The 24,767-nt window shown below is 48.4% G+C and overlaps 11 protein-coding genes across 11 annotated transcripts; 6 read left to right on the top strand and 5 right to left on the bottom strand.

Annotated features, from left to right (window-relative positions):
* Positions 1 to 730: 730 nt before the first annotated feature.
* On the bottom strand, positions 731 to 1,363 carry EDB93DRAFT_181057 (uncharacterized protein). Its single transcript, XM_041455601.1, has 3 exons — positions 1,192 to 1,363; positions 1,003 to 1,124; positions 731 to 937 (listed from the first exon to the last, which is right to left on the bottom strand). The coding sequence occupies exons 1-3, from the start codon at positions 1,250 to 1,252 to the stop codon at positions 827 to 829; spliced, it is 294 nt and encodes a 97-aa protein (XP_041301244.1). The 5' UTR covers positions 1,253 to 1,363; the 3' UTR covers positions 731 to 826.
* EDB93DRAFT_1185485 (uncharacterized protein) lies at positions 1,194 to 4,704 on the top strand. The gene is made up of 4 exons (XM_041450792.1): positions 1,194 to 1,363; positions 1,418 to 1,607; positions 1,666 to 3,626; positions 3,676 to 4,704. Exons 1-4 carry the CDS (start codon positions 1,306 to 1,308, stop codon positions 4,356 to 4,358), a joined length of 2,892 nt encoding a protein of 963 aa, XP_041301243.1. The 5' UTR covers positions 1,194 to 1,305; the 3' UTR covers positions 4,359 to 4,704.
* Positions 4,705 to 4,910: 206 nt separating this feature from the next.
* On the bottom strand, positions 4,911 to 6,349 carry EDB93DRAFT_1185484 (uncharacterized protein). Its single transcript, XM_041450791.1, has 4 exons — positions 5,834 to 6,349; positions 5,738 to 5,785; positions 5,335 to 5,686; positions 4,911 to 5,280 (listed from the first exon to the last, which is right to left on the bottom strand). The coding sequence occupies exons 1-4, from the start codon at positions 6,253 to 6,255 to the stop codon at positions 5,077 to 5,079; spliced, it is 1,026 nt and encodes a 341-aa protein (XP_041301242.1). The 5' UTR covers positions 6,256 to 6,349; the 3' UTR covers positions 4,911 to 5,076.
* A 75-nt stretch (positions 6,350 to 6,424) lies between these two features.
* On the top strand, positions 6,425 to 8,266 carry EDB93DRAFT_1235061 (HAD-like domain-containing protein; the record flags this gene model as incomplete). Its single annotated transcript, XM_041451345.1, has 9 exons — positions 6,425 to 6,611; positions 6,689 to 6,747; positions 6,812 to 6,919; positions 7,021 to 7,089; positions 7,143 to 7,264; positions 7,324 to 7,377; positions 7,433 to 7,481; positions 7,534 to 7,939; positions 8,028 to 8,266. The coding sequence occupies exons 1-9, from the start codon at positions 6,536 to 6,538 to the stop codon at positions 8,264 to 8,266; spliced, it is 1,182 nt and encodes a 393-aa protein (XP_041301241.1). The 5' UTR covers positions 6,425 to 6,535.
* Positions 8,267 to 11,306: 3,040 nt separating this feature from the next.
* On the top strand, positions 11,307 to 13,854 carry EDB93DRAFT_180467 (putative dimethylaniline monooxygenase (N-oxide-forming)). The gene is made up of 10 exons (XM_041455598.1): positions 11,307 to 11,455; positions 11,509 to 12,120; positions 12,173 to 12,456; positions 12,510 to 12,714; positions 12,764 to 12,884; positions 12,936 to 13,021; positions 13,071 to 13,120; positions 13,175 to 13,278; positions 13,336 to 13,463; positions 13,520 to 13,854. The coding sequence occupies exons 1-10, from the start codon at positions 11,416 to 11,418 to the stop codon at positions 13,648 to 13,650; spliced, it is 1,761 nt and encodes a 586-aa protein (XP_041301240.1). The 5' UTR covers positions 11,307 to 11,415; the 3' UTR covers positions 13,651 to 13,854.
* Positions 13,754 to 15,990, bottom strand: EDB93DRAFT_1185446 (uncharacterized protein). Its single transcript, XM_041450790.1, has 6 exons — positions 15,842 to 15,990; positions 15,445 to 15,791; positions 14,908 to 15,393; positions 14,672 to 14,806; positions 13,885 to 14,607; positions 13,754 to 13,837 (listed from the first exon to the last, which is right to left on the bottom strand). Exons 2-6 carry the CDS (start codon positions 15,559 to 15,561, stop codon positions 13,778 to 13,780), a joined length of 1,521 nt encoding a protein of 506 aa, XP_041301239.1. The 5' UTR covers positions 15,562 to 15,791; positions 15,842 to 15,990; the 3' UTR covers positions 13,754 to 13,777.
* Positions 15,991 to 16,721: 731 nt separating this feature from the next.
* EDB93DRAFT_1096223 (6-phosphogluconate dehydrogenase C-terminal domain-like protein) lies at positions 16,722 to 17,718 on the top strand (the record flags this gene model as incomplete). Its single annotated transcript, XM_041446764.1, has 3 exons — positions 16,722 to 17,279; positions 17,335 to 17,380; positions 17,429 to 17,718. 3 exons carry the CDS (start codon positions 16,722 to 16,724, stop codon positions 17,716 to 17,718), a joined length of 894 nt encoding a protein of 297 aa, XP_041301238.1.
* A 79-nt stretch (positions 17,719 to 17,797) lies between these two features.
* EDB93DRAFT_1185435 (uncharacterized protein) lies at positions 17,798 to 21,655 on the top strand. Its single transcript, XM_041450789.1, has 9 exons — positions 17,798 to 18,367; positions 18,426 to 18,496; positions 18,556 to 18,697; positions 18,748 to 19,564; positions 19,616 to 19,730; positions 19,780 to 19,927; positions 19,978 to 20,252; positions 20,303 to 21,076; positions 21,126 to 21,655. Exons 1-9 carry the CDS (start codon positions 18,107 to 18,109, stop codon positions 21,268 to 21,270), a joined length of 2,748 nt encoding a protein of 915 aa, XP_041301237.1. The 5' UTR covers positions 17,798 to 18,106; the 3' UTR covers positions 21,271 to 21,655.
* Positions 21,656 to 21,765: 110 nt separating this feature from the next.
* EDB93DRAFT_1185434 (uncharacterized protein) lies at positions 21,766 to 22,418 on the top strand. Its single transcript, XM_041450788.1, has one exon. The coding sequence runs from the start codon at positions 21,828 to 21,830 to the stop codon at positions 22,056 to 22,058; it is 231 nt and encodes a 76-aa protein (XP_041301236.1). The 5' UTR covers positions 21,766 to 21,827; the 3' UTR covers positions 22,059 to 22,418.
* A 380-nt stretch (positions 22,419 to 22,798) lies between these two features.
* Positions 22,799 to 23,620, bottom strand: EDB93DRAFT_180256 (lectin 2a). The gene is made up of 2 exons (XM_041455596.1): positions 23,421 to 23,620; positions 22,799 to 23,371 (listed from the first exon to the last, which is right to left on the bottom strand). Exons 1-2 carry the CDS (start codon positions 23,458 to 23,460, stop codon positions 22,935 to 22,937), a joined length of 477 nt encoding a protein of 158 aa, XP_041301235.1. The 5' UTR covers positions 23,461 to 23,620; the 3' UTR covers positions 22,799 to 22,934.
* Positions 23,187 to 24,418, bottom strand: EDB93DRAFT_180325 (uncharacterized protein). Its single transcript, XM_041455597.1, has 5 exons — positions 24,391 to 24,418; positions 24,066 to 24,139; positions 23,886 to 24,006; positions 23,459 to 23,747; positions 23,187 to 23,371 (listed from the first exon to the last, which is right to left on the bottom strand). Exons 2-4 carry the CDS (start codon positions 24,133 to 24,135, stop codon positions 23,471 to 23,473), a joined length of 468 nt encoding a protein of 155 aa, XP_041301234.1. The 5' UTR covers positions 24,136 to 24,139; positions 24,391 to 24,418; the 3' UTR covers positions 23,187 to 23,371; positions 23,459 to 23,470.
* Between the last annotated feature and the right edge of the window lie 349 nt (positions 24,419 to 24,767).

Raw genomic sequence — 24,767 nt, 5'->3', positions numbered from 1 at the left:
ATGGCCGGGCGGAATGCGATCATTCCTGCAGAAGACGTGCAGAAATACCTCTGGAAAATATTTTTCGAGGTATATGGAGACTTGTTGCATCATCAGAGCTTTTTCATTAACGACTCATGAAGATCTCAAATGTATCTCATTTGTAATCAGTGCTACGTAGCCATCACATTTGTAACTGAAACATGTATCCAGATGATGTAGGTTAGGTTTCGGCGAAAACACATTCGGACTGCAAGGGGCGAGTCTAAATAAAGATATGGGTTGTGCACGCATCTAGTGAATCTCCGATACCCAAGAGGTCGCGGACTGGGAAAGCCCCACACACCAGTGTCGGTGTCGCAAGTGTTCCGTGAGAGTGGTATGGAGGTACAAGTGTGTAGGATGAATACCGGCATCCGGGTGAGCATAAAAGCGCCTCCATTCATCTGAGGGACCACATGATGCTGTGGGGGTTACCCGAAAATACAATAACGGAGTCATCGAAGTTGAACCAACGTGTTCGGTTGCCAGTTTTGTGCGGTCTATAACTCCGGGCAATGCCTGACGGTACTCGTTTCGGTGACAGATGTTGGAGTTGAGACCAAGCCGGCAGGGGCAGACAAAGGACCGATGTAGCTAAGCAACAGAGAAAGAAGGTGGCACAAAAACAAGCAGCAACGTGTACGCCGCACGGCCGCCCGCTGTCTCGAAAAGCTATTCTTCTGCTTAGCACCTCTTAACTACTAGTGTCGAATTCGTTACTGACTCGTGTACAAAGGGTTTCCAAACTCACATAAGTCCATGGCGTAATCAAAATAGCGTAAATTTAAGACGATGGGCGTCTTTGCTACCGTCGTAAATTCCTGTAGCTGAGTGGCCCTGCAAGCGTTATCGTAGCGCGGGTTTCCGTACCTTGGGGTGTCGAGTCGTGCAGCCTCGTTGATCCCCCGGGCAAGTACTTTTGAAATATTGTTAGAGCTCCGAATGAACATCATTACGTTTGATGAAAAAACAACAACGAACTTCATCTGATGATGTGGCATCATGCGGCAGATAGGCTGTATCACATATTATTGCTGTGTATTGATTCAAGGCCAGGCTGGCCGTTGCCCCAGGCTGAGAGAATATTTGCGGTTGGCTGCGTACTATTAGATGCTTTGTAAGCTGGGTAATTGAATGATGCCGGACCTGCGCCGCGCTGACTTGACCTGCCTTTGTCAAGGATCATCATCATCACCAGCGACACCGCACCAGTGTATAATAGTACAGCCATTTCATCCTATGGTACCTTTATCTTCAATCGTGTAATCGCCTAGGCATAGTATCATGCTCGCCCCTTCCAGAAACCACAGAGCAGAGGCAAAGTTTAACGTTGCTACTGAATGTATGTCATTTAGTTATTCACTTTTATTTTATGGCTTTTCTGACAACAGAATAGTCCCACATCTGGGACTTCATTCAGCTGCTGCATCAGGCGACATCGGACTAGTTCAATTTGCTCTCAATCATGGTCAACCAGTAAACTCTGTCTTAGACGGCGTTCTACCTTTACACGCTGCTTGTGCAGGTGGTAATGATCTCGTAGTCGATCTTCTCATCAAATACGGAGCAGACGTCAATGCATCGAGGTAATTCCTTGTCATTCATCCATGATTCCGATCACATATATATGAATACTTTCCACAGACTTCCCCGCAGATACTCTGATCGCAGCCGTGACTCTGCCGCCGCTCCTATAGTTGGTACTTCTGGTGCAACCCCACTTCACTTCGCTGCTGCAAATGGTCATGCAAGCGTCGTTCGCACCCTTCTTATGCATGGTGCCCATCCTAATCGTCCAGATAAGCACGGTATCACCCCTGAAATCATTGCCCGTCAGAACGGGTGGATTGAGTGCGCTGATATCCTCGCAAGCGAGATGCTTGCACGTGCACGCGGTGAAAATACACCTGATAGCGACAGTCATTCTTCTAGGGAACGACACCATCCTTGTATCGAGCACGTGGAGTCTTCCTTCAGGAAGAAGCTCCATTTCAAACGCTCTATTGACCACGCTCTCACCGCACTCAAGCCTGCAAGTGCCACCCCTGATATCGATCAAAAACCACACATTGTGCGCTCAGGTTCCTCTGAACAAGACATCTTACAACCTCAAGGCTCGCCTTCATCTGGTCGCCGCCCATCTCTCCCTCATATTTACGACGAACAACCCCAGCGCCCTTCACCACCAAAAGCATCACGTCGCCCGAGATCGGCAGGCACAGGCGCCGAGGCTACCATTCCCCGCAAACTAAACTCAAAGTTGTCACTCCTCAGCCTGTTCAAGAAATCAAATGTAGACGCTTCTTCGTCAAGCGTTACCTCCGTCTCAGAACCCCCGATCAGTTCCCCTTCTTCTTCATCGCCCGTTCCTGTCCCTGGGACTGCATCACCTGCGGCAATAATATCTTCCCCACGCCTCTTCCCCACACAACTTTCGTCATCTCCGCAGGAGACACCCACACATGACATCCACCGCCGTAGGCTAGAAACTAATTCCACGCGCGCTTCCCCCGATCCAAATCCATGGCATCGTTCTACCAGTTCATCGTCCACACTTGGCGAAGAAATATCGCCTGAGCTAACAGCCCCTGTGAGACCGGGCATATTGCGCATGCACACACGGTCAATTTCAGGCCATGGCTCCCAGCAACCCTCCTCGTCCCGTATCATTCGCTTTGAAAACTCTTCCTCCAGCTCTTTCACCGCCCGCGCGCGCAGTCCACCTTCACGTGGGAGCGTTTTACATGATAGCCGCTTGCGCACCCTCAACATGGGCTCCTCAGCAGGTGCCCCGGATACTGATCGTATACCAGACACAATCGAAGAATCTCCACGAATCCCCCAGTCCCCTCCTCCCATCCTTATCAACGCCATCGACCTCGAAGACCTCGAAGATGAAGAAGAATACGGCGTACCCATCGTTCACTCGGCATCCACGCCGAATATCATGCTCACCACCGACTGCACAGTAGCAGTACCCGCTCAGTTCCCATTCAGCATCAACGTGCCACCTCCTCCTGACGATAGTGTCTTGTCTTCTGAAAGTCGCATGCGTGGAGACTCCGTAAGCAGCTCGCGCACAACAGGTACTGCGAGTACATTCACGCAATCTAGCGCAAGCGACTCACCATGGCCTCCAACGCCCCACTTCTCTGGCGCCAGTCCCCTAATCGTGTCTCGTTCCATGGACACAGACACCAACATACACGTGGGCATAGATGCACTCCCTATATCCCCACGTGTTCGCAGAACGCCTTCAGGTTATGACATCCCCTCAATATCCTCACGAGCAGAGGTAGAAGCGCTCGTTCAGCGGGCGCAGCAGTCTGTGCTTGATATGGCTGTTGATTTGGAAGAGAATACAAGGAGGGATGAAGGGACTGGACGAACGCCTTTGAGCTTGAGGTTGGCAATGTTCGGGGAGAGTCTGGCTATCGAGAGGAGGATGAAAGAGGAAGAGGATGCTGCTGGAAGGGGGGTGATGGTTGTTGATGCGGGGACGACACATATCCGGAACAGTTTGAGTGTGGGTGAGAGTTCCTTGTTATCGAGCTCTAGACCCCGGGCTGTGGAGTTGAATATTTCGAGGAGTAGCAGTAGGAGTGGTTCGTTGTATTTCCTTCTTTCTTTTTCACGTGTTGACACATGATATAGGCGCATCCAGTGAGGACACGTCGCTGCAACACAGTAAATTGATGGCACCGGATGAAATCAGACGAACGGCTTCTATTGATTTCAGGCGGACAATGTCAGATTCACCCTTTGCCGGCATCTCGCGAACTTCTGACACTCGGCGTACACGCAGTCCTCCCGTCGCATCACGACACCTGCCCCTCCAACATACCCTGCCGCTCCCCAGCCCACACACGCAGAAATCATTCGAGACATTCACGTACACGCCACAGCAGTCGCGTACGCCTGACTCATGTGATACATATGCAGATGAAGATGCAGAACTGACGGGTTTGGGTATTGGTTTGGGTGTGGGCTTGGGTATACCGCTCTCACGCATCTCGACAGCTCCTACTCACGCTGGACGCTTACCCACGACGCGGAACGCAGCAACGACGCACGACGCATCAAAGACGCGTAACTTATCACCATCTAAACGTAATCCAACGGCAGCACGCAACGCATCGCCGGCAGCACGGAGTACATCGTCAGGACCACGTGAAATATCATCAACGCCAGCAACACGGAGCGTGAATAAGTTATCTCGGATGGGGTTCTCGACGTTGGAGGGGTGGCAGCCAGCTTCAATAACGACGGGTTCGTCGCCTGCGAAGCAGAGATTTGGGGGAATACGAACAATTGTTAGGGGGTTTCAGGGGAAGTAGGTGTGTCCTTGTTGCCTGTATTCTGTGCTGGATTTGGACTTGGTGCCCCGTCGTTCCTTATGCATATGCCTGGCAGGCCTCCGTTCATGGCCAGAGCTTACTTATTAGACGCTGTGTTGTATTCTCTGCGTGTTTTGGTTTTCTTGCATTTTTGATGTGTATTATCCGTCGTCGTCGTCATTGTTTTTATTGTTGTTGTTGTTGTTGTTGCTGTATGGTGCTTGCGATAACTTAATTGTGTTTCATTAACATTGTAACATCTGCATTTTTTGATACCTGTTTGTAATTTTATTGGGTATGATTTTATGGGCGTGATGAATTGATGAGCTTGGATGTTTGATCGTGATCGTTGTATCTCGTGACAAGGAGAGAAGCCTGCAAGCTTAGCTGAAAATTGTCGTGGGCTGATCCATGCAGCTGTTTCCAGTTCAGAGAAATTTAAAGCACCTACCATCCTCCAGGAGCGGTTGAGTCCGCAGAAGCGATGCAGTCACATTTTGATCACTGAAGTTCTTGAGCTCGTAGCCGCTTGAAACGAATATTTCAATAGGGATCGAAGTATCATTGTTGTCCAGCATTGCAGGGACGACGTCCCCTGAGTGTAAACTGCATTCGCTTAATGGTGATGGACTCCAACAAAAATTTCGCGCGCGAGTTAATTAGCAATCCTCGCAAAATAGACCCAGTGTCTCGAGCTTCAAAATTGTAGAATGACATCTCATTCATAAACGTCCCAAGGTAATGGCCCATTATACACCAAACTCGGATCATCAGGACACCACTCTAACAAACCCCTCAATTCGGGTGCCGATGCATGATAGGAATGGAATCGTAAAAAGGGATTCCGCGCCCGCCGCTTAGCGAGCAAAAAATCATGGCACCCATACAAGTCAAGCTTATACGGAGCGTATCCGTTCTTAACCTATATTCCAATTGAACACAGTGTAAAATCGCTGAAGAGGACAAGGACGCTTACTTCGCCGAGACGAGCAGACTCCTCGTTAGCGGAAGGGTCGATTCCGATGTATTCGAAATGATGAGCGGGGAATCGAAGGGCTGTGCGGTGAAGCTCTTCGAAACGACGGCGCTTCATTTCGTAGCCAACGATCGTGATTTTTGAGGGATACCGTCCTGTTATTTCGTGAAAACGAGCCAGCGAAAATAAGAAGTTTTGGTATGAATCAAGAGCGTAGGTCTCTGTTGTCGCACGAGGGAAATGTGGCTCGTGTGATGTTTGTTCTGAGTCAGAGTAGAACAGCCCTAGACTTGTTGCCAAACGCATGTAAGATTCTGCTTCTGTCGTAGTCGACTGCAGTCTAGTTTGACCACTGGAAGGGAGGGTTAGTGAGACGAACTTGTTTCCTGGGTCGAGTACGTACCCGCTGAAAATGAGTAGGGATGAATCATCTTTGAGTGTTATTTCTACTCTGAAATCTATCAGCTTTGTGGTTTCGTGACTTGATGAGAAGACATACCCTCGTCTGATGTGTTCTACGAACGCAGAAATCCTGTAACTACCTCCTCCCCTCTGATATTCCTCTAACGTCCACCGGTCCGCATCTAACGCCTGATCGGGCTGCGTACCAGTCCAAATTGCGTGACCTGGAACGATGACAAGATGAGAAAGGTTTTCTAGGCTTGCATTACGAGCTATGGTCGAGAGGATACTTTGAGGAGGTGTGTATGCTACGAGTGTAGGCGAAAAAGGGGAGAATATGAAAGCGAGGTTGTATAAAAATGAAACACAGAAGCATCCTGCGAGAATGGTGAAGCTTAGGTTCGTGAATCTTGATCGTGCACGTAGGAGGCTCAGAGTTCGTCTAAAGTTGGACAAGGAGGATGTGCGAAGGTGTTGGGAGGCTCCTCGTCGGTTGGATAAGACTGGTGAGGGAAGCATGGGGCTGCGATAATATAAAACACGTCCGCTTGTTTCCCGGTTAGTCGTTACGCGTTAACCTTCGTCTATGTAGTAACTTTTATCTGGCTTGTACACGTTACCCTCTAGTATCCCAGTCACGTGAGCTCCATTAGCCGCCGATCAGTACTTCGCTTTTTAAAATCAGTGCCACGCTTGGACAGGCTTGTGCAAGTTGTGCTCACGACCTGGAAAGAATAGTTACTCTAAAATTTGGCCACTACTTGCTCCTGCTGCCTACAACGTTTTCCAGGCCACAGGCATGTTGATTCCTCGACACATTGGTTCAAAATATGGCAACAGGGTGACGGTCAAGCAGATTGCACGTTATATGAATGGTGAGCTGGCAGTAGTCGCTGGCTACCACAATCGTCAATTGAAAATTCGGTATAATGGTTCACGCGTTCTTAAACAGGGTTAGGAAATAATGGCACGGCCAAGCCTCACTCGCGGCTGGCGTTCGCATTCGACATCGTATGGTTTGGGCACAATGTCATGAGACCGTTCAACGGCTTACTGTATCTTGTACTCTTCCCAGGATGGTGTTCTCCTTCGTGGTGGAACGAATCCCCTGCCCGCTGCCAAAGAGGCATTATCGATCCTTGATGGCAACAATAAACTCGGCCTGTACTTGTGTTTTACTGCTGTTTGTCATACAACTAACTGACTCAAAGCAAAATACCTTTTATTCTGGTAAATGATTACTATGACCTTTTGTGATGTAAGCATTCAATTGTCGCCGGCCAGCTCACCAACGGCGGTGGTGCGAGCGAAGAGGAGCGGTGTCGCAAGTTGAGCTCGCAGCTTGGCGTACAGGTGCTATATCAAAGCTGTCCTGAATCCTCCAATTTACTGACAAGGTTGGACAGATTCGTCCTGACCAATTTATACAGGCTCACACCGTTCTGAAGTCTATTGTACACAACTACGTTAACGTGCCAGTCTTGGTCCTTGGAGGCAAGGGGGATACCCTTCGGAAGGTTGCGGAAGGGTACATGACTCTTGTAGCTTGCTTCTAAATCCTATTGATGGAATTTCAATCGACTGTAGATACGGCTTCCAGAAAGTCTATACTACTCTCGATATTCTTGCTTGGAACCCATCGTAAGTAATTTGCTTCCCTATGAGGTTTGACCCGATTTTCATTTCATCTTCCTAGGATATGGCCTTTCCACAGCCTCACAGAAGAAGAAAGAGCGTCCGTCAGGGTAAGATTTTCACTTGTTCAAGAGAACGGCTGACACAAACACGACCATACAGCCTGTCGACTTCTCGAATATCCAATTTGGCGCAATCTTTGTCTTCCATGATCCTAGAAATTGGGCTCTCGATACCCAAGTTATGTGCGATGTGATTCAGGGTATCATTGGGGGATCTCATGAAACCAATCATACACGAAAGCCTGTTGACTTAGTATTTTGCAATCCTGATTTAATATGGCAATCGGATTTCAAGGCTCCTCGTATGGGCCAAGGGGCATTTAGAGTTGCATTCCAGGCCGTTTTCCAGGCGAGTTTGTCATTCACCGCTAAATCCCATAGAGAACAACCTGATGCGCCATTTTTGCAGTCATTGACAGGGTCCACATATCCCTACATCCAACTTGGCAAACCAACTGAGGCCACGTACAATTTTGCCGAAATGATGCTCAAGCATCGCTTAGAGGGTGTACCCAAACCATCACTGTTCGTATAGTAATCTGGTGCCACGTTCGCCCTCGCAGTCAGCTGACGACCGTACAACGTGCTACACAGGTACATGGTGGGCGGTACGTATTTCTCATTTATTCCTCCATGTAACCCTCAATTTTATTGTCACCGCAGATAACCCAGAATCCGATATAGCAGGTGCCAACGCTGCAGGATGGAAATCAATTCTAGTTCACACAGGTGTATATGATCCCCATCGTGGACCTCCAAGTCATCAGCCCACTCACCAAGCAGAGGATGTCGCAGAGGCAGTCCGTTGGGCGATAGAACAAGAATTCTGCTAATAGATAATTGATATGGGACGTTCGCATGAATTTTACATCGCGGTAGATGCTATTATCTCCTCCACCGATCAGTCATAGAGTGAGGTAGCTAATACATGACCCTGAAGGTGGTATCAACGAAGATGGTGCGACGGCGAGCCTTCCCCACTGGCAGGGCCAGTGAATGACGGCAATGATCTCGTGCATGAATTAGACTAAAACATGTTTTGGGATTGGTCTAGGAAATCTGCGATTGTGTCCGATCTGATGTGCGTAACAACTCACAAACCGGATTGACAATCGGAGATCTTAATTGACTTCCGAGGTACAGTTGAATATCACAATTCCATGGAGTTCGGCGGGCCCCCATAACAGAGTGCACTGGCATCAACTCGGTTGTGCGGTCAGTATCTCATCAAACATGCGATCAATGGACAAGTCGCACTATGACAAGACCTGAATTTCGCTACTTTACAATTGATATCTCATGAGTTTCACAGTGAACAGGTACTAGCTGCCGCAATGAGATTGATCATAAAGAAAACTTCATCGGAAGTTCTTGCAGGGGCCATACAACCAGTGTCATGGACTCTGTGCACTAGGGCCGCTCGCGCAAATCTTGACACATCTATTTGTTTTCATTTCATTCACACACAGTATCTTCGAAATTCTGAAGCCTCTGACTGCGACGCCCGCGGTGATGTGAGCATACCAAAGCTTCATGTCACGAGTTCACATTTCTGATTCGATTCAACGTTAGATTCACCACAGCGGTTACGTATTGGTGTTCCTCGCGTCGCGAGCACTGGACTACAATTCCGCGTACCGTACTAGGTACTACCAAGGAGTTCAACAAACCCCGCTGAAAGCGGTGTGTCAAATGACTTAAATCACGTCTAATACGTGTACATGTTCCAATGCAAACTTGCCAAGTAATACGTTCAAAGAACGAACTAAACTTCAACAATTTACTAGTAAGCCAGCTTTGATCACTAACGCTGAATACACGAATCTTACTGTTGAACAAGCCCTATAGTACAGATTTGATATCTGGTAGAGAACAGAGTCAAACAGGTTGCATTAAGCAAGTAATACCGCAAGATGTCACGCTTCACGCAGGCTTATTGGTTCCTTCTACTTATGCGGCCAGTGAACCTTTCCTACCCTTCCCGACAATCGCAACATCATGCATAATGACCCATGGACGGAAAGATCCATTTAGCACTACGGCTGATACCGAAAACAACAACTAAAAGACAAGAATCCGAAGAGGACTCAATCGGTCATTTGCAGCCAGCTAGTGAACACCATGACAGCCGATCCCATTTAAATTGGTTTTAGGTTCAGAATGGCGGTTATACCACAGAATGGGCCCTTCATGTTCTCTAACTCTAAAATTTTGCTTACGACTTGGAAGCCGTGGTGGCGGATCATTAGGGCATGGCGTGAGCTAGTGTACTGTCGTGACTCGTAGGGTTGTCAATGGTGTATATGTACCACAGTCTGTGTCGCATTGTTTGCTGAGATCTTTGGGATTCAATGGTAGTATAACGACTCAGAAAGTTCCAAGATCTAGGGTAGATATCTCGGGATTTTTATTGCAGTGGACAACTCAATACAAAAAATTTCAAGTTGTATACAGCTGCGAATAGCTCTCAGTTCAAACTCCGTAATTGATTGAACGTACGAAAGATTTGACAAGCGCCTTGCCCAAAAGATGTACTTGTGGTGAAGTCAGGCAGCCGTTCTAAGTGGATGGGTTGAGGGGGTTATCGCGGATGAATCCATCACGATGGCAGCCGCGGCGAAGCCCGATGACCTCGAAAGAGACTCCGAGTATTGATCCCAACACCCAGCGGGAAAATTTTAAACTTCGTGGGATGCCCGAAATTAACGATTTGGCGCCAGAGCATCAGAGTCTACGAGTCTAGACAAAGTCAGATTACGGGCGAGGACGAATGGGGCTGATGGAAGTCGGTTGATTCCGAACCTGAAGACTTAAGCGCTTAAGGCTGGGTAATTTAATTTGACCCTTGTATTGTGTAAGAGAAGATTGGGCCTACAGCTGGAGAGGAAGCAAGTGGGCAGCAGGCATATCATTCGGTTCTTCACTTGTTGTCGCAATGCATATGGATGCGAATGCCCTTTGACTGCCAGGGGCGAGCTCAGATTTCATGTGACCGCTTACACGTCACGAGTGACTTGTCGTGACTGCTGAGCCAGCATCTTCCACTGAAACCTCTTATGTGCTACCTCCATCGAATCAGCGTCACGGTAGCTAGGACGAGTCCCATTCTCTATGGCCATCCACAGAAATCTTATTATTCGTAGCTCACCAATATTGTTACGTCGATATGGGTGATGGCCGGTTCTTACTGGGGATGATCAATGAGTCCTCACAAACTCCTCGGGCCTCAGGTTCAAACTATGTTGCTTGTGGGACAAACGTCACTGATAAACAGAGTTTGAGTATGATTAATGCTGTATCGTGCTCACTTCAAATTTCATAATTTTATAGAGGCAAGTGGTTCGTTTTTGCACTCAATCAATTAATCAAGTTTGGAACTAGTGTTCTAGGCTAACCAGCTCGGTGCAGCCAATAGCCTTAGTGTGTGGCATTGACCTCACCATCATGATCATCGGTCTGCCATATATTGTCTATGTCTGTCGTGTGGTGCTAAATATTCATGATCATGCTCTTCTACAGTAATGTTGGCCAAAAATACGGCGCTGCTCCAATGTGTCGGCAAATTCACAGGGTAGCTTGTGGTGGGGGTCGACTCGGACAACCTGACAGATTCGTCCCCAGGACCACAGTGCAGTGTCACATGGTCACATCATTCATTTCAATGTTACCATCATTCGCAGCCTTGTTTGTCCGACCCTGTTTGACTTTACCATTGCTTGACCCCTGAGCTTCGGTTGCTTAGATCCATCGCTCGCAACTTTAAATTTCAACTGCTGCTTGTCTTTCAATAGGATGCGGCGTAATAATTACGACCTGTGTTTCTAGGAGATGATCCGGCTCTCGCACCTCCACTTTTGGCGCAAATCCACATTTTCAGTCGCAATACACTGAGAAGTACTATGCTTCACAAAATCTATAAAGACTCTGTCGATGGAGATGAAGCTCCTCATAATCATCCCTTCGAGTTGATCATTCAGCAGATATGCCTGACGTAGACACCTTCGCTGTTCCGTTGTCTGCAGGTAAGCTTGCCTCTCAAAATCAGTCCAAGGTTACTTATTGTTCAATATATCAGATGCTATCTCCTCCGCGTGGCTTGCTGTATTGATTTCTGACCTTTCCAACCCCAGTTTTACTCTCGAGCGCTCGTTTACAAACGATAGCTATTGGCGTGATCTGTTGGCATTCACTCCTGATTTTTGCACCTTGCACGCACTTCCAAAAATCCAGCATTTTTTCTCAGTTCCCGTTGCCCGTGCGCAGCCAAGTCAGTTCCGACTCCTGCCAGGTGTTCGTCATCGGCGTATGGGTCCTACAAAAATGTTCATCCAGGGAATTATTCAATTCCATACGGTCATGGCGCAGTGCACTGGCGTCTTCACTCTGACTCAAAGCGAAGACTCTTCATGGAAGGCTTGGTCCTTTGTAACCATGATGGATCGGTTGTCTGGCGTGGTCGATCGCTTTAGTATGGATATGCCTCTCTGTCACGACCGTCCTGCTGAGTGGAAAACCATAATGGAGTACACAGCAGTCGTGGTGGGTGCAGGTCAGTGCGGCTTAGCCGTGGCCGCCCGTTTGGAGAATCTCGGCATCTCTACACTCGTCTTGGAGAGATCTGGCGTAATTGGTAATAGTTGGCGTTCTCGATACGAATCACTGGAGACGAATACTCCCAAAGCGTACAGTACGTGCGGCCGAAGAACTGCCAATTTTGTCCTATGCTGATGTGCCAGCAGATCATCTTCCCTTTGTCAAATTCCCAGAGGGATGCGGAAAATATATCCCCTGTAGAGACGTTGCTGACTATCTTGAAAATTACCAAAAGACTCTTGGTCTTCACGTGTTGACCTTGGCGCGCATCTCTTCTACTTCATACGACGCTTCGTCAAGTACCTGGACATTATCTATCTCTCTTCCAGGGAAATCCTCTATTACGGTCACAGCCCGGCACCTGATTGGCGCAACAGGCATTGGTACAACGGGAGGTGCACTCCCGTTTGTGCCTTCGATTCCAGAAAAAGTATGTAAGCAGGACTTAGTTCTCTATCGACACCACTGACTCTCTGCGTGCAGAGCTCTTTTTTCGGTTCTATTATCCATTCAAGCGAGTACAAGTTCTCCTCGTGTGTCGGCGCGCGGAAAGTTGTCGTTGTCGGTGCAGGATGCTCTGCGCACGATATCGCTCAGGACATGGCGAATCATGGGTCTCAGACAGTGCTTGTCCAGCGTTCCCCGACTGCCGTTGTGAGTCGCCAGACGATCAACCGTCTGCTTACCGGTAATTTCAGTTCAATTTCTATGGAGATCTCTATTGACTTGGCTCGTAGGATATGTCGGGCAGGACATTCCTCAGACAGAGATTGCCGACCGCTTTTATGTCGCTCTTCCCTTGTCAACTCTACAAAATTCCCAGTACGACGTCATGGAGGCACATGCCCATATCGACCAGTTCGTTGACAAGATTTAAAAATGATTTCTTCGTCTCACCTTTTCCCTTAGGGACCTCAGGGAGAACTTGTCTCGGCATGGATATCTCCTTCCCGGCCCTGAGGACAACTTCTTGCACCGTCTCTCCGTTCGACGAGGTGAGTTTGTTTATTATCTATCATTCTATCTTTCTCACCGAAAATCCAGGTGGCTTTTACATCGACCGGGGTTGTGCAAAGCTTATCACGTCTGGCAAGGTATTATAACATTTGTTGAGTTCTACCCCACACATGTTGCTTACTAGCAACCAGATTACCGTCAAGTCCGGCCATGAGATTTCCCACTTCTCCCCTTCCGGGTTGGTCTTCGACGATGGTTCGCGAGTGGCGGCCGACCTTGTCATCTTCGCCACTGGGTCAATATTTCAGATATCTATCCGTCTGATTGCGTGCCTCTAACACATCATTTACAGGTACTCGAAAACTACAATCAAAGAAGTCACCGAGAGGATTTTTGGGCCTCAGGTTGCTGATGCCGTCCATGACATTCGAGGATGGGATAGTAACAATGAACTCGCAGGTATCTGGAGGCCAACTGGACGTCAGTATTCTGCTGATTAGATTGCGCTACTTGGTGATGTTGACGTTCTGTTTCAGACGATGGACTTTGGTTTGCAGAGGGCGATCTCTTTTCTGCACGGTTCTACTCCCAATTCCTTGCATTACAGATCAAGGCGAGGGAGATGGGATTGCTAAGTCCAGACCAGAAAACTTACATTTCATGCTGATTCCTGCAATCAGCTTCTGAGTTACTCTAAACATTTTGTATACGATGTGTACTTAGCTCCTACCAACAACCTGCGAATAGTATTATTTATATACAGCATAAAATGCCTATACCACAATCATGAGAGGTCAATATTCAACGGTTGACATCTCGATGACTTCAAGCTGGTCTATTCTTAGATCCCCGGGCTGAATGAAATTAGTATCAATACGGCAGACATGTGGGAGGAACCTACGTCGTCGTCCGGCGGATCCATCATCTTGGCTAAATAAATTCTGTCCCTATCGAGCCACATCCCGATTAACTCGACAGCATCGAAGACTCTGTCGGACACAACCTCGACATAATGCAGAGATGTTATTAACGTCTTCCCCGACTCATGGACTTCTGTTGCGGATGGCTCTGTCACCACTCGTCCTAGACCCTGCCGGCGCTCAACAGCCAACGGACTGAAATCCATCATATGCAATCTATACCGGGACCTAACGTCTGCAGGGAATACCTGTATAATTCGATTCCCGCTGACTAAAACTTTCCAGGAGTCTGGAAACACACGGGTATTCGCAGGGCCCCAGCTTTGCCATGGTATTGTGACTGCCTTTTCACCAACGCGCTCCGAGTCGAGATCGAAGAAGATACTGGTGGAAATGACGAAGACGAAGCGTAGACGAGACGTGACATAGCATAACAGTCGATGTTCAATGTCTGAAGTCCACATTGTTTGTTGGGCTTGCATCTGCAACGGTGAGCCATGCGCAATGTCATCGATGGGCAGTAAGGAGTGTTCACCCATCACTGTAAAGGGCAACGAGTAACATGCCAGCAACTGTGGTTCCTGGGACATATCCTCGATTGAATAAAGCTTCAAGACATCGCTGACCATCAGCAACCTATTATTTCCAACAAATAAAAAATCGATTGAGAATTGGAAGTGTGACATTGTATCACTGAGGTTGCTCTACGTAAATTAATTGTCAGCTTTCAAGTCTTTTGACTAGGATGGTCTGACGATGCCAGCTCACATTGGACGTTGTCGAATGTTGCCAGTCCCAAAGTTGCAACCACCAGATGACCCGAGATGTTCTGAGTGGATCATCGAACCCTGGGGAGCACTGGAGGGCGAGATGCCTCCCCAAACCCTTGAGCGTCAGATGCTCCTGTCACTGTGAACAACTCATGGCGGTCTTGTGCGATAAGCACCGATAGAAGCAGCAGTCTCCCCAGCAGCTTGGGGATGAATACCATCTCCATCCAGGACTCTAAGGTCAACGTAGAATCTCCCCTCCTGTGTCATATCATGACTGACAGCGTACGCGATCGCGATCAGGTTTTGTGTTGGGTCCATATGTACATCGACGATATATGCATTGGGAACCGAACACAGTGATGCTGGAGACCAATATCGCTCGACTGTTGACTGTGAGGGCTTTGGAAGTATTGGAATGATCTTGGCCCAGTGTTCCGAGTCTTCACTTTCGTGCCATAAACAGAAATGCCCGTCAGCGAGAGATGTCCTCACTTCATAAAATTGTTCTTGTATAGATAATGTTTGGAAAGAGCAAGCGTGGAGGTTAAACTGGAACCATGCGTGGGCTTTGTTCCTTAAGAGTTGTAAGCGCTGAGAAACAGAAGTGTGGTTGCGGAGATCCGCGATGGGGACTGGTAATAATCGTTGGCCACCGAGTTCTATGATGTACTGGAGCTCGGAAGATATTATGCATGTCTGGCGAAGGGCCTTGCATACCTGCCAGCAAGCAACTAAGATCAATTTAGGAGGTTCAATATCGACACTCACAAATGTACAACGAACAATATCTTGCCAAGGAAGGAAGCTCAGAATGTAAGAGCGAAGTTCCTCAGCAAGAGCCAGGAACTCTAATTTGGGCTTCGTGTCTTTCTCAGCTTGGTCCATTGGGTTGTTCAGGTCGCGAGGGCACCTGCTGATACGATTGTGTCGGGCGGCAGCGTCTAAAACTGGCCATAACTTCCGAAGTCTATTATCCTAAACAGGATAATACTTTTCATGCGATGGCGGACTCCGTCCTGATAGGCCTGACACCTTGCCCGCTCAGCAAACTGACATTTGGTTTCAGAGGGCGATCTCGTGATTCTACTCCTGATTTAGTGCGTCACAGATAATGGCTAGGGAGATGTGATCATCACTTGGTTCAGACCAGAGTCACGGTACATACCTGATGATGAGAAAATATCGTTCAAATGCAAGGCATGCAGGTGGTTCATTCAACGAGGACGGGACCGTGGTGAGTTCACTGATCATGATAGTACTCATTCAAGTTAATAGTTAAGTTTTAACGTTGATTCTATTAACTGCCAACAATAATTAGGCGTGTGAATTTGACATTGTAGGCCCGAACTTCTACGACTGAAAATTGTCAACGAAAATGAATATCCATTTCGCTAAAGGAAAGCAAAGTGGATCCGACAACTGACGACAAAGTTCAGAAGTCCAGGGGTTAGGTACATGCTGTGTTACAACGATGTTTGAGTCAGGAACAGTCTTGGGCAATAAGTGCAATGACAGATAGCGCAAGTAATAGAACTTCCCTACTATCTATAGTTTAAACCGTTGTTCAGTCAGAGCTTCTACCCATTTCTTGTGACCGCTCGAGCAGACTAGGCCGACAATAGATATGGAGGGTTATCCCCCCACAATTGTGCTGCCAAAGCAATACTAAGGAAATAGAAATGTGTTCCTGAGCGCGAGAGCAGATGATAACAATCAAGCGGTTTTAAGAATATTTTGCCACACTCGTGTCCAGCAGCCATGAATACCTTAAGGTACTTATAGAGCCAAGGTGGCAACACGATGGTAGCAACCGCCTGATCTTGCATGCACGTCAGACTGCATTGACGTCGTTAAAAACGTGCGATGTAGCTCGAGGTAGCTCATATGCACGAACTATTGCACGGAGATCCGTCGAGATGAGTTGCTTACCTGAACTACAAATAAGTGGGTCTGCTTCAGCCTGTTCCAGAAATAACCATTGCTGACTGTAAACATAGAGCCGGCTGTTATCCGTATCTTCACGAGATATATTGCATTGAACCATCATGTCCTCCGCAGTACCGCGTCTAGCAGTAGTCGCCGCTGGAGCCATGGGCGCTGCCGTGGCGAAACGTCTGACCAGCTTCGGCTGTACAGTTTACACCAACCTTGATGGCCGCTCTGAAGCCACACGAAAGCGAGCACAAGATGCAGGGATGATTGACCTCCCTCTCGACGAGCTTGTGCTCAAGTCAGACTGGATTCTGAGTATCTTACCCCCAAGAGATGCTGTATCGTTTGCCGGAAAGATACAGGGAGTCGCCGCAAAACATGGGAGCTCATTACCTTCCCCACAGACGTTTGTTAATTGCAATGCTGTCAACCCGGAAACGGTAAAACGTATCGCGGCGTTATTTGCAGGGACAGGCATCGAGTTTGTTGATGCTGGCATTATTGGAGGGCCCCCGAGAGGCGATCAGAATCCTACATTCTACGCATCAGCGGAAGATGTGAAAATTTTGGATGAATTTACTGCATTGTCAAAGTATGGTTTGAAAGTATCTCCCCTTAAAGGAAAGGACGCGGGGGTCGGAGACGCTAGCGCACTCAAGATGTCGTATGCTGTGAGTGGAAGGGGCAAGCGAACAAGTTGTACGTTACTAAAGACACGTTCAACAGGGAATAACAAAGGGAACGACGGGATTGTATGCCACGATGGTGCTAGGTGATTGTTATCTTCTTGTGAAGGAAACAGGTGATTGACATATGGTAGCGGCTTATGCATCGTCGCCTGCAACCGCAGATGCTCTCATGAGAGAACTACAGATATCGCAGCCAATTTTGTTGGACCGTCTGGTGAAGACCGTACCGCCCATGCTACCGAAAGCGTACAGATGGATTGGAGAGATGGAAGAAATTGGTGACTTTGTTGGTGGAAGCGAGGGGGACGTCTACCGGGGTCTAGCGAGGGTATACGAGCGGATTGAAAAGTCGATAGCGGGTGATCAGGAGGACATAGCTACGCTGACGAAATTTGTAGAGAAAGCAAAGGAATCGCGCTAGGAAAGTACAGGCCAAATGAAAATTGTTGACAGGATGGTTCACGTTAGTTACAGTAACGTGAATCAGAACTTGCGTATATGGACCGTCTGACATACTTTTCCGAATTCGGGAGGATCGATTACGGCCCTGCAAGGCAATTGCAAGGGGTCACTATCCTTAAGCGATAGTCCAAACGTTGAACGTTGTCGGAACCGTCTACCTTCAAATTTCTCTCTTTCGATTTCCTGCTTTTTGATCGTCCTCTCATAGCTTTTGATTCGATAAATCATACAGTTTTCGTCGTCGTCCTCGGACTCCTTACGTCCATCGGGATTATCGTTACCTTGGCGCCTGGGAAATCTTCAGCTCATCCACTTTTTTAAATCGTCAAGAGACGCCATTCTTGAACATGGCTGTTGCTGTGGACGAGGCAACCGCTGATTTGAAACTATTTTCTCCGCCATCAGACCCTCAGACAGCCCCTGCGTCACAGGCACCCCCTGCAACCGATCTAGGCCTAAAGACCAATGGACATACCACGGACACTTCTGCCATACCCCAAGTAAATGTCAATGGCGAGCCCGTGAGCAGTCCAGCAGGTTTCTGCCGTGTAGATGCGGAAGATGCGAGATGGGGTTCCAATTTTTGGGTGACTTTAGTAGATCCGCAGGTATTCATCTCGTCTCGATCATCGACATGGATTCATGTTTAGAACGCACTTTTACAAGACTAGCACTGTATTCTTCGCGTGCCCTGCGACTGGACAAGTGAGCTGGGATCCACCAGCTGGTACATTTGTGTGCGTGATGTCATAATTTCAAATATTGAGCTCTGTTCTTACGGCTTGTGATTATGCAGTTTGCCTCCGAGTACAGAGGGAGAGTGGTGGGAGCTCAGTGATGACTCCAGAGGCGGAATACCATACTATTACCAAACCAAGACAGGGGAGACAGTCTGGGAACGTCCAGATGGTTTTGTCATTCCCCTGACTATCATTCAAGTGATATATTCATTTGATCTCTCAAAAGTAGCTAATGCCTTTTTCTACAGCAAAGCGCCCTAGGTCGTCGCCTGTCGCGAACTGGCATACGCAAAACAACTTCTGAAGGACAAGAATCCGCGCCAGGCCGGTCTCCATGTATAACTCGGACTCGATCACAGGCAAGCATAAAAGACGAACGTCATGTGTCACTCCGCTCCAATGAAGAGCCCCCGTTACCCCGACGCTCGTTATCATCCATGCGGAGTTCGCCAGGAAGGATGTCAGCATCTGGTGCTAGCCCGACCAAGAAGCCTCCTACCGTAAGGCGCTCATTCACCACAGACCAATATGGCCATCCAGGCACCCCTCGTGGATGGACAAATGGACATCATCTACCCCCTATACCCGCATCCCCATACGCAACGGAACCTTCCACACCTTCCTCACGAAAATCATTATCGACCCCACCTGCCAAGGTCGCGTCGAACGGGAGTGCACGATCGAGTCACCATAAAGAGAAAGACAAACGTCTAACCTCAAATATCGAGGACACCTCACCATCGCGATCGCGGGCCAAATCATCCTCTTATGTACCACACCGATCCCCCATCCCACAAAGTCTCAACGCTGCTGTGGAGATGCTGTCATTATCTGAGCGACGGGCTGCTTCTGACATTGGTCACGGGCTACCATCGTCATCCCCACTAGCCATGGATAAACCACGGCCGAGCATAAACCATCCTCCCAAAGAGAAGGGGATTGAGAAACGAGAGGTTCCTCTGACTCCAAAACTGGCTGCGAGCAACAGCTTTTGGATGGCACGTAGCATGTCGACCCCTCCCACAGTGCTCGGTAAGACTATAAGTAGTCCTGTACCCAACAAAGGTACACCTTTTCACTAACCGATACTTTTCTCGGCTGATTGCCTACGTCCAGAGGCAACCAAGAACATGAGCGCCATTAAGAGTCCCACAGGAGGGAAACCAATTCCAATCACCAGGCAATCTACTCACCCTACCCCTACTACTACTACTACTACTTTAGCATCCGGGTAAGTACGCCATATGCACGGATTTATAGTGTCTCATACTTCCTCTCAGCACATATCCTGTACTTCCTCATGACCTCGCATCAGACATCCAACAATTCGTCGAATCAGACTACGCAAGACAATATTTCTCGACACATCGTACAGGCTTTATCTTCAGGCGCAAGGTTCCCGTTGCGCAAATGATGACATGGCAAAAGGCTGGTACCTGTCTCTAGTCCTTGTGGATGCCTAGCTGATATATATCTAGGCACCCCTCAGCTCGCCACTTCTTACATTGAATCGCTCGCTCAAGAACGATGCAGTTCGGATCTTCAAAGTCATCCAACACATCATGGGTGACCGTGAACGTGAGAAATCTGCTGGTATACCCGTTCACAATGGCTCTGTGCACTCTCTTACGGGAAGTACCGTCGGTTTACTGGAGGAAGAGCGATGGTTACTTGGAGAAGGTTTGGCTCACGGAGAGCTGAGGGATGAGATATATTGCCAGTTGATGAAGCAGCTGAACGGGAATCCGAATCCGTATGCCATTTATCCACATCTGATCTCTAGCCCTCTCACAAGTGTTTCAGAGAAAGCGTTTTCAAAGGCTGGCAAATGCTCTGCGTACTCCTCACTGCTTTCCCGCCCTCAAAGAACTTTGAGACGTACCTGCGTTCCTTTATGCAACAGCGGACGGCTCAGCAAGAGGGCAGGGTTGACGTGATAGCCAAGCACTGTCTCCGCCGTCTAGTTGCGATCTCGAAGAAAGGACCACGCGGAAAACCTCCGACGATGGCAGAGATCGAGACGGCATCGGATGCCGCCTTTAATCCATCCACATTCGGAGAATCGCTGGACGCGACGATGCGCCTGCAAGAGCGCAACTACCCACACGAGAAGATCCCCATCATTCTCCCGTTCCTCGCAGACGGCATTCTCGCTCTTGGGGGTATGAAAGCGGAGGGCATATTTCGCGTCCCTGGGGATAGCGACTCCGTGTCGGAACTGAAGTTGCGCATTGATAGGGGCTATTATACGCTTGACAGCGTTGATGATCCTCATGTCCTGGCTTCGTTGCTCAAGCTTTGGTTGCGCGAGCTATGCGACCCACTAGTGCCTGAAGAGATGTACAACGACTGCATCACACATTCTCGCGAACCTGAAACGTGCATACAGCTCGTTAGACGTCTTCCCACGATAAACAGACGGGTCGTTATTTTCCTGATCAGCTTCTTGCAGTTCTTTTTGGAGGACAAGGTACAGACGGCGACGAAGATGACGTCTGCGAATCTGGCACTGGTGATGGCGCCGAACTTACTGAGGTGTAATTCGGAATCTATGACCGTCGTGTTCACAAATGCTCAGTGCGCGTTTCGATGATGTTCTTGTCGATCTATATTGATGCCTTTCCAGGTACGAACAAGTGTTCGTCTATAATCTTCTAATGCATCTCAAGTGCGATCAAATTGATCCGGATTATGTTCCCGTTCATGGCCTTGGTGCCAGTCTACCATCGCCCCCACAACCTCGCGTTTCTAAATCTCGCAACAGAAAGTGAACTATACTCACCAAATTATCGTATATCCACCATCTTTTTCTATACCCACCATCCAGCTTGGAGTTGCATTCACGTACATACATTTTGTTTCTTCATTCCCCGCAAGTGTACCTGCTATCATCTATCATCTTTCAACTCTACTATCATTCATCAGAGTAGCACACGCTCCCACCTCTCGTTGTTAATTACGACAAAGAATGTATAGGTTAATACGCTATTCGAATTCCGGCTGGTCTTTGCCTAGTATCCTGACATCATCCAGCTGTTGTTCTGAGTCTTGTTACGCAGTACGGACGTTTCGACTTGCGAGAATCCCACTGGCCGAACTCATACAGAGTCGCCGCCGCTGGCACGTGCGTTGATGTCGTCAAATCACATTATTTTGACACCATTCAGATCTCAGTACACAACGGTCAATTTGTTCTAAAAATATGTTGTCGCGTGCACGAAGTTTTGCCGCCGCAAGTGACAGTGGCAGTGTACGTACCTTTCCCCAGGTTTTGCTTCTCGGCTCCTTAATAGTAAGTTGGTCTCGAGGAGATTCTTTGGTAGCGAAAATGGAGCCGGGTTGTGTGTTACTGCTCCTGCTGCTTTTTGACAAGCGTAGTAGCAGAGGACAGGGGACAGGCAATGTGCAGCTGCCCTTGCAGGACTCGTCGAGGATGGATGGGAGTAATTTCCAATTTGAGTGCATTTGCTCGACTAACTTAATCTCAGAATTCATCATCGTGGACTATAGTACTTCGTTTCGTCTCGTTTTAGGACCACACACACGCACCCAGTATTAGGGCACTTGGTGCATCGCCTCAGGTCAATCCGAGTCGGCCAATCCCACATCAACGAATGTGTCTCCAAGTTGTACATCCATCGCCAAATACTTGAGCTGATAGTTTTGAATCTTCGCATCTGTACCGCGGGCAAGATGCCCTCGTGCTTCCTATCACGAACGGCTGCTCATCGGGTTATCTCCGGATGCCCTCACGTCAATTGCGATGCAAATCTATCATGTCGGCCAGCGTCTGTGTATTTTCGGAGCGTGGGTTGACGTTCCGGTGCCTGGCGCCTAGATGCTGAGAGCGAGCGACACAGCGGATGCATGTTTGGCCTCTTCTTCCCATCCACAACGAATTGCAGCTGTATAAAGACCCACAGGCTGGTCGAAGAGCGGGGGCGTCCTGATAAACACGCGTATGAGTGAGACAGGCCCAGCATCTCATATTTTTTCGCGACGAATGATAATGCATTCGACCTCGTCATACGATGTGAGTGGATGGTATTGATCGGATCAACCTTATCGGCGCGTCAAGATTATGTTTGATAGATTCCGATTGGAACCCGAGGTGTGGCATATGTAAAGATACGATGGCGCTAAATGTGATTTTCCATTCAAGTCATGACCTTCAGTCCATGGCGTGCATTCATCGGTGAATAAGAAAATCATCAAAAACATCTTGCACTTATTAGATATCATAGCGACGGGCAGAAACAGCCAGTTTGTATCTATCGATTTCTTACTGCAGGAACAATCGATGGTGAGTGTTTTTGCTGACAAGATGTGTAATGCATTTATATCGCCTCTGGGAAGAGAAAATCTATCAGAGGCAAGTACGCCATGTTTCAACAACTGCTTTGGTACGAGAGCGGTGTGCACAACTTCAAGATATTCAAGAAATGGTGATGTGAACGACGAAGGACTTGCTGTCGGCCGCCTCGTGGACATACTTCACATCCACCTTGGTTCCCCTTGCACTGGTCTCCTGGATCTCAGACCGTTGATCCCACAGCAACCTGTTCCGAGCGTTGCCGTCCGTGTAGTACTCGGGGTGGATATTTGTTGCCGTGGCTGGAGGTGCGAGGTCAGTGTTGATGTAGCACCACCTCTTGTAGTTGTGGATGCCTAGCACAACAAGGAACTCCTCCCCGGTACCGCTTATGAAGCGGAGCCCACCAGACGTACCACTTCCGCCCATGGTGAGTGTCTGGATCGAGTCTGTGTTGGACCACCTCCCGTTATGCCACACATTTTTCTCAGCGAGCGTGAAATTGGAATTGTTGTTGGTGGCGTCGATGACTGACTGCAATTGTGTAAGACACGTTGTTTCTGTGGGGGTCATGTCAGACAATGATGATATGCAAGGCTGATATCTAACCTGATCGTAAAGAGGATGATCTGGAGAAAACAGCGTACATTGCAGGCTTTTTAATACGACGAGCACTCGTTGCTGTTAGCCTTGACCCCCGGACAGTCAGGGCAAATCCCCCAGCTGTTGGTCCAAAGTACCGAGTGCCAAGCGCTGGGATTTGATCTGCCCGCTAAGGTAGATGTCATTGGGTCGAAACAGGGTGGGACTAGACTTGCAGAGTGTTCAGTCACGAGAAGCCCATGGGCCAGGACGCATTTTGCAACGCGTGATTGCAATATCCTTTTGCCCATAGTCCTGGCTCCGCCGGCCGGAGTTGAGTCTGGGGTGAATGAACTGTCAAAGTCAAAGTTCAGTCAAACAAGCTGCAAGACGCCCGTCGTGCTTTAACCGGAGGGATGCCGAATACCGGTTCACTGATGGGCTGCGTCAGGAGGTGCCTGCTTAGGAACAATGTAAATAAAGCTACCTTACGCTGTTAAGACCCTCCAAGCCCTCGCCTCCCTTATGCATTTCCCCCGAGTATTGTGCGCCAAACTCGGTAGTTTTGGGGCACCAACAGCAGGCGAGGGACGAAGACGTATGGTTGAACATCCTAGGCATCGTGTAGATGACTTTGAAATTTTTTTAAAAGCGACAATTTTATATTCTAACCTTTCGTAAGAGTTGGTGCCACTACACATGTCACTGCAGAAGCGCTCGGGCCCATTGCCAATGCTTTCATAAAACTGTTGCAAACAGAATCAGCCGCGGTGATAAGAGCACGTCGAGGTATTCACACATTGGCAGTGTCGGAGTTTTGCCCTACCGCTGATACGGCGGCGGCCCATGGGAAGATTAGGGATATTTTACTTCAAATTTTGACGCTCGATTCTCGAACAAGAACACATTTCGGCAGACAGCAAGATGTCAATGACAAGGCAAAATAAACCTTCCTTCATTCCAAACCACTGGATCGAGTGTGGAAGGGCGGACTCACTCTGGAGATTACACGAGACGAGTCGGGCCAGTCGGCGGCATATACTTTGACCAGAACTTGAAAACTTGTTTTGTCAAGTTGGACACAAAGCATTATGTAAGTTACCAAATATAACGCCATATGTCTTCAACGCTTTTTGCTGACTCGGATGAAGGCCATTTAAATTTGCCTGCTGATGCGATGTTATTCTAGGACCAGCTGTGCAGGCCGAGTGCCTTGAACATTCTGAACGACAGACACTGCAACTCGGCAGATTCAAGTTTAGTTCCAAGTTTATGCAGGTTGGGTGTCTTTTGCAGCTCGTTTGACTGACATTTGACTTTGACAGTTGATTCACCCCGGACTCAACTCGGGCCGACAGGGTCACTGACTACTAT

Source organism: Suillus bovinus, assembly GCF_016758785.1.
Source record: "Suillus bovinus strain UH-Sbo-P2 chromosome Unknown EDB93scaffold_138, whole genome shotgun sequence".
Lineage (NCBI taxonomy): Eukaryota > Fungi > Basidiomycota > Agaricomycetes > Boletales > Suillaceae > Suillus > Suillus bovinus.
The sequence above is the reverse complement of the archived record's forward strand: the minus strand, read 5'-3'. Positions and strand labels throughout refer to the sequence as shown.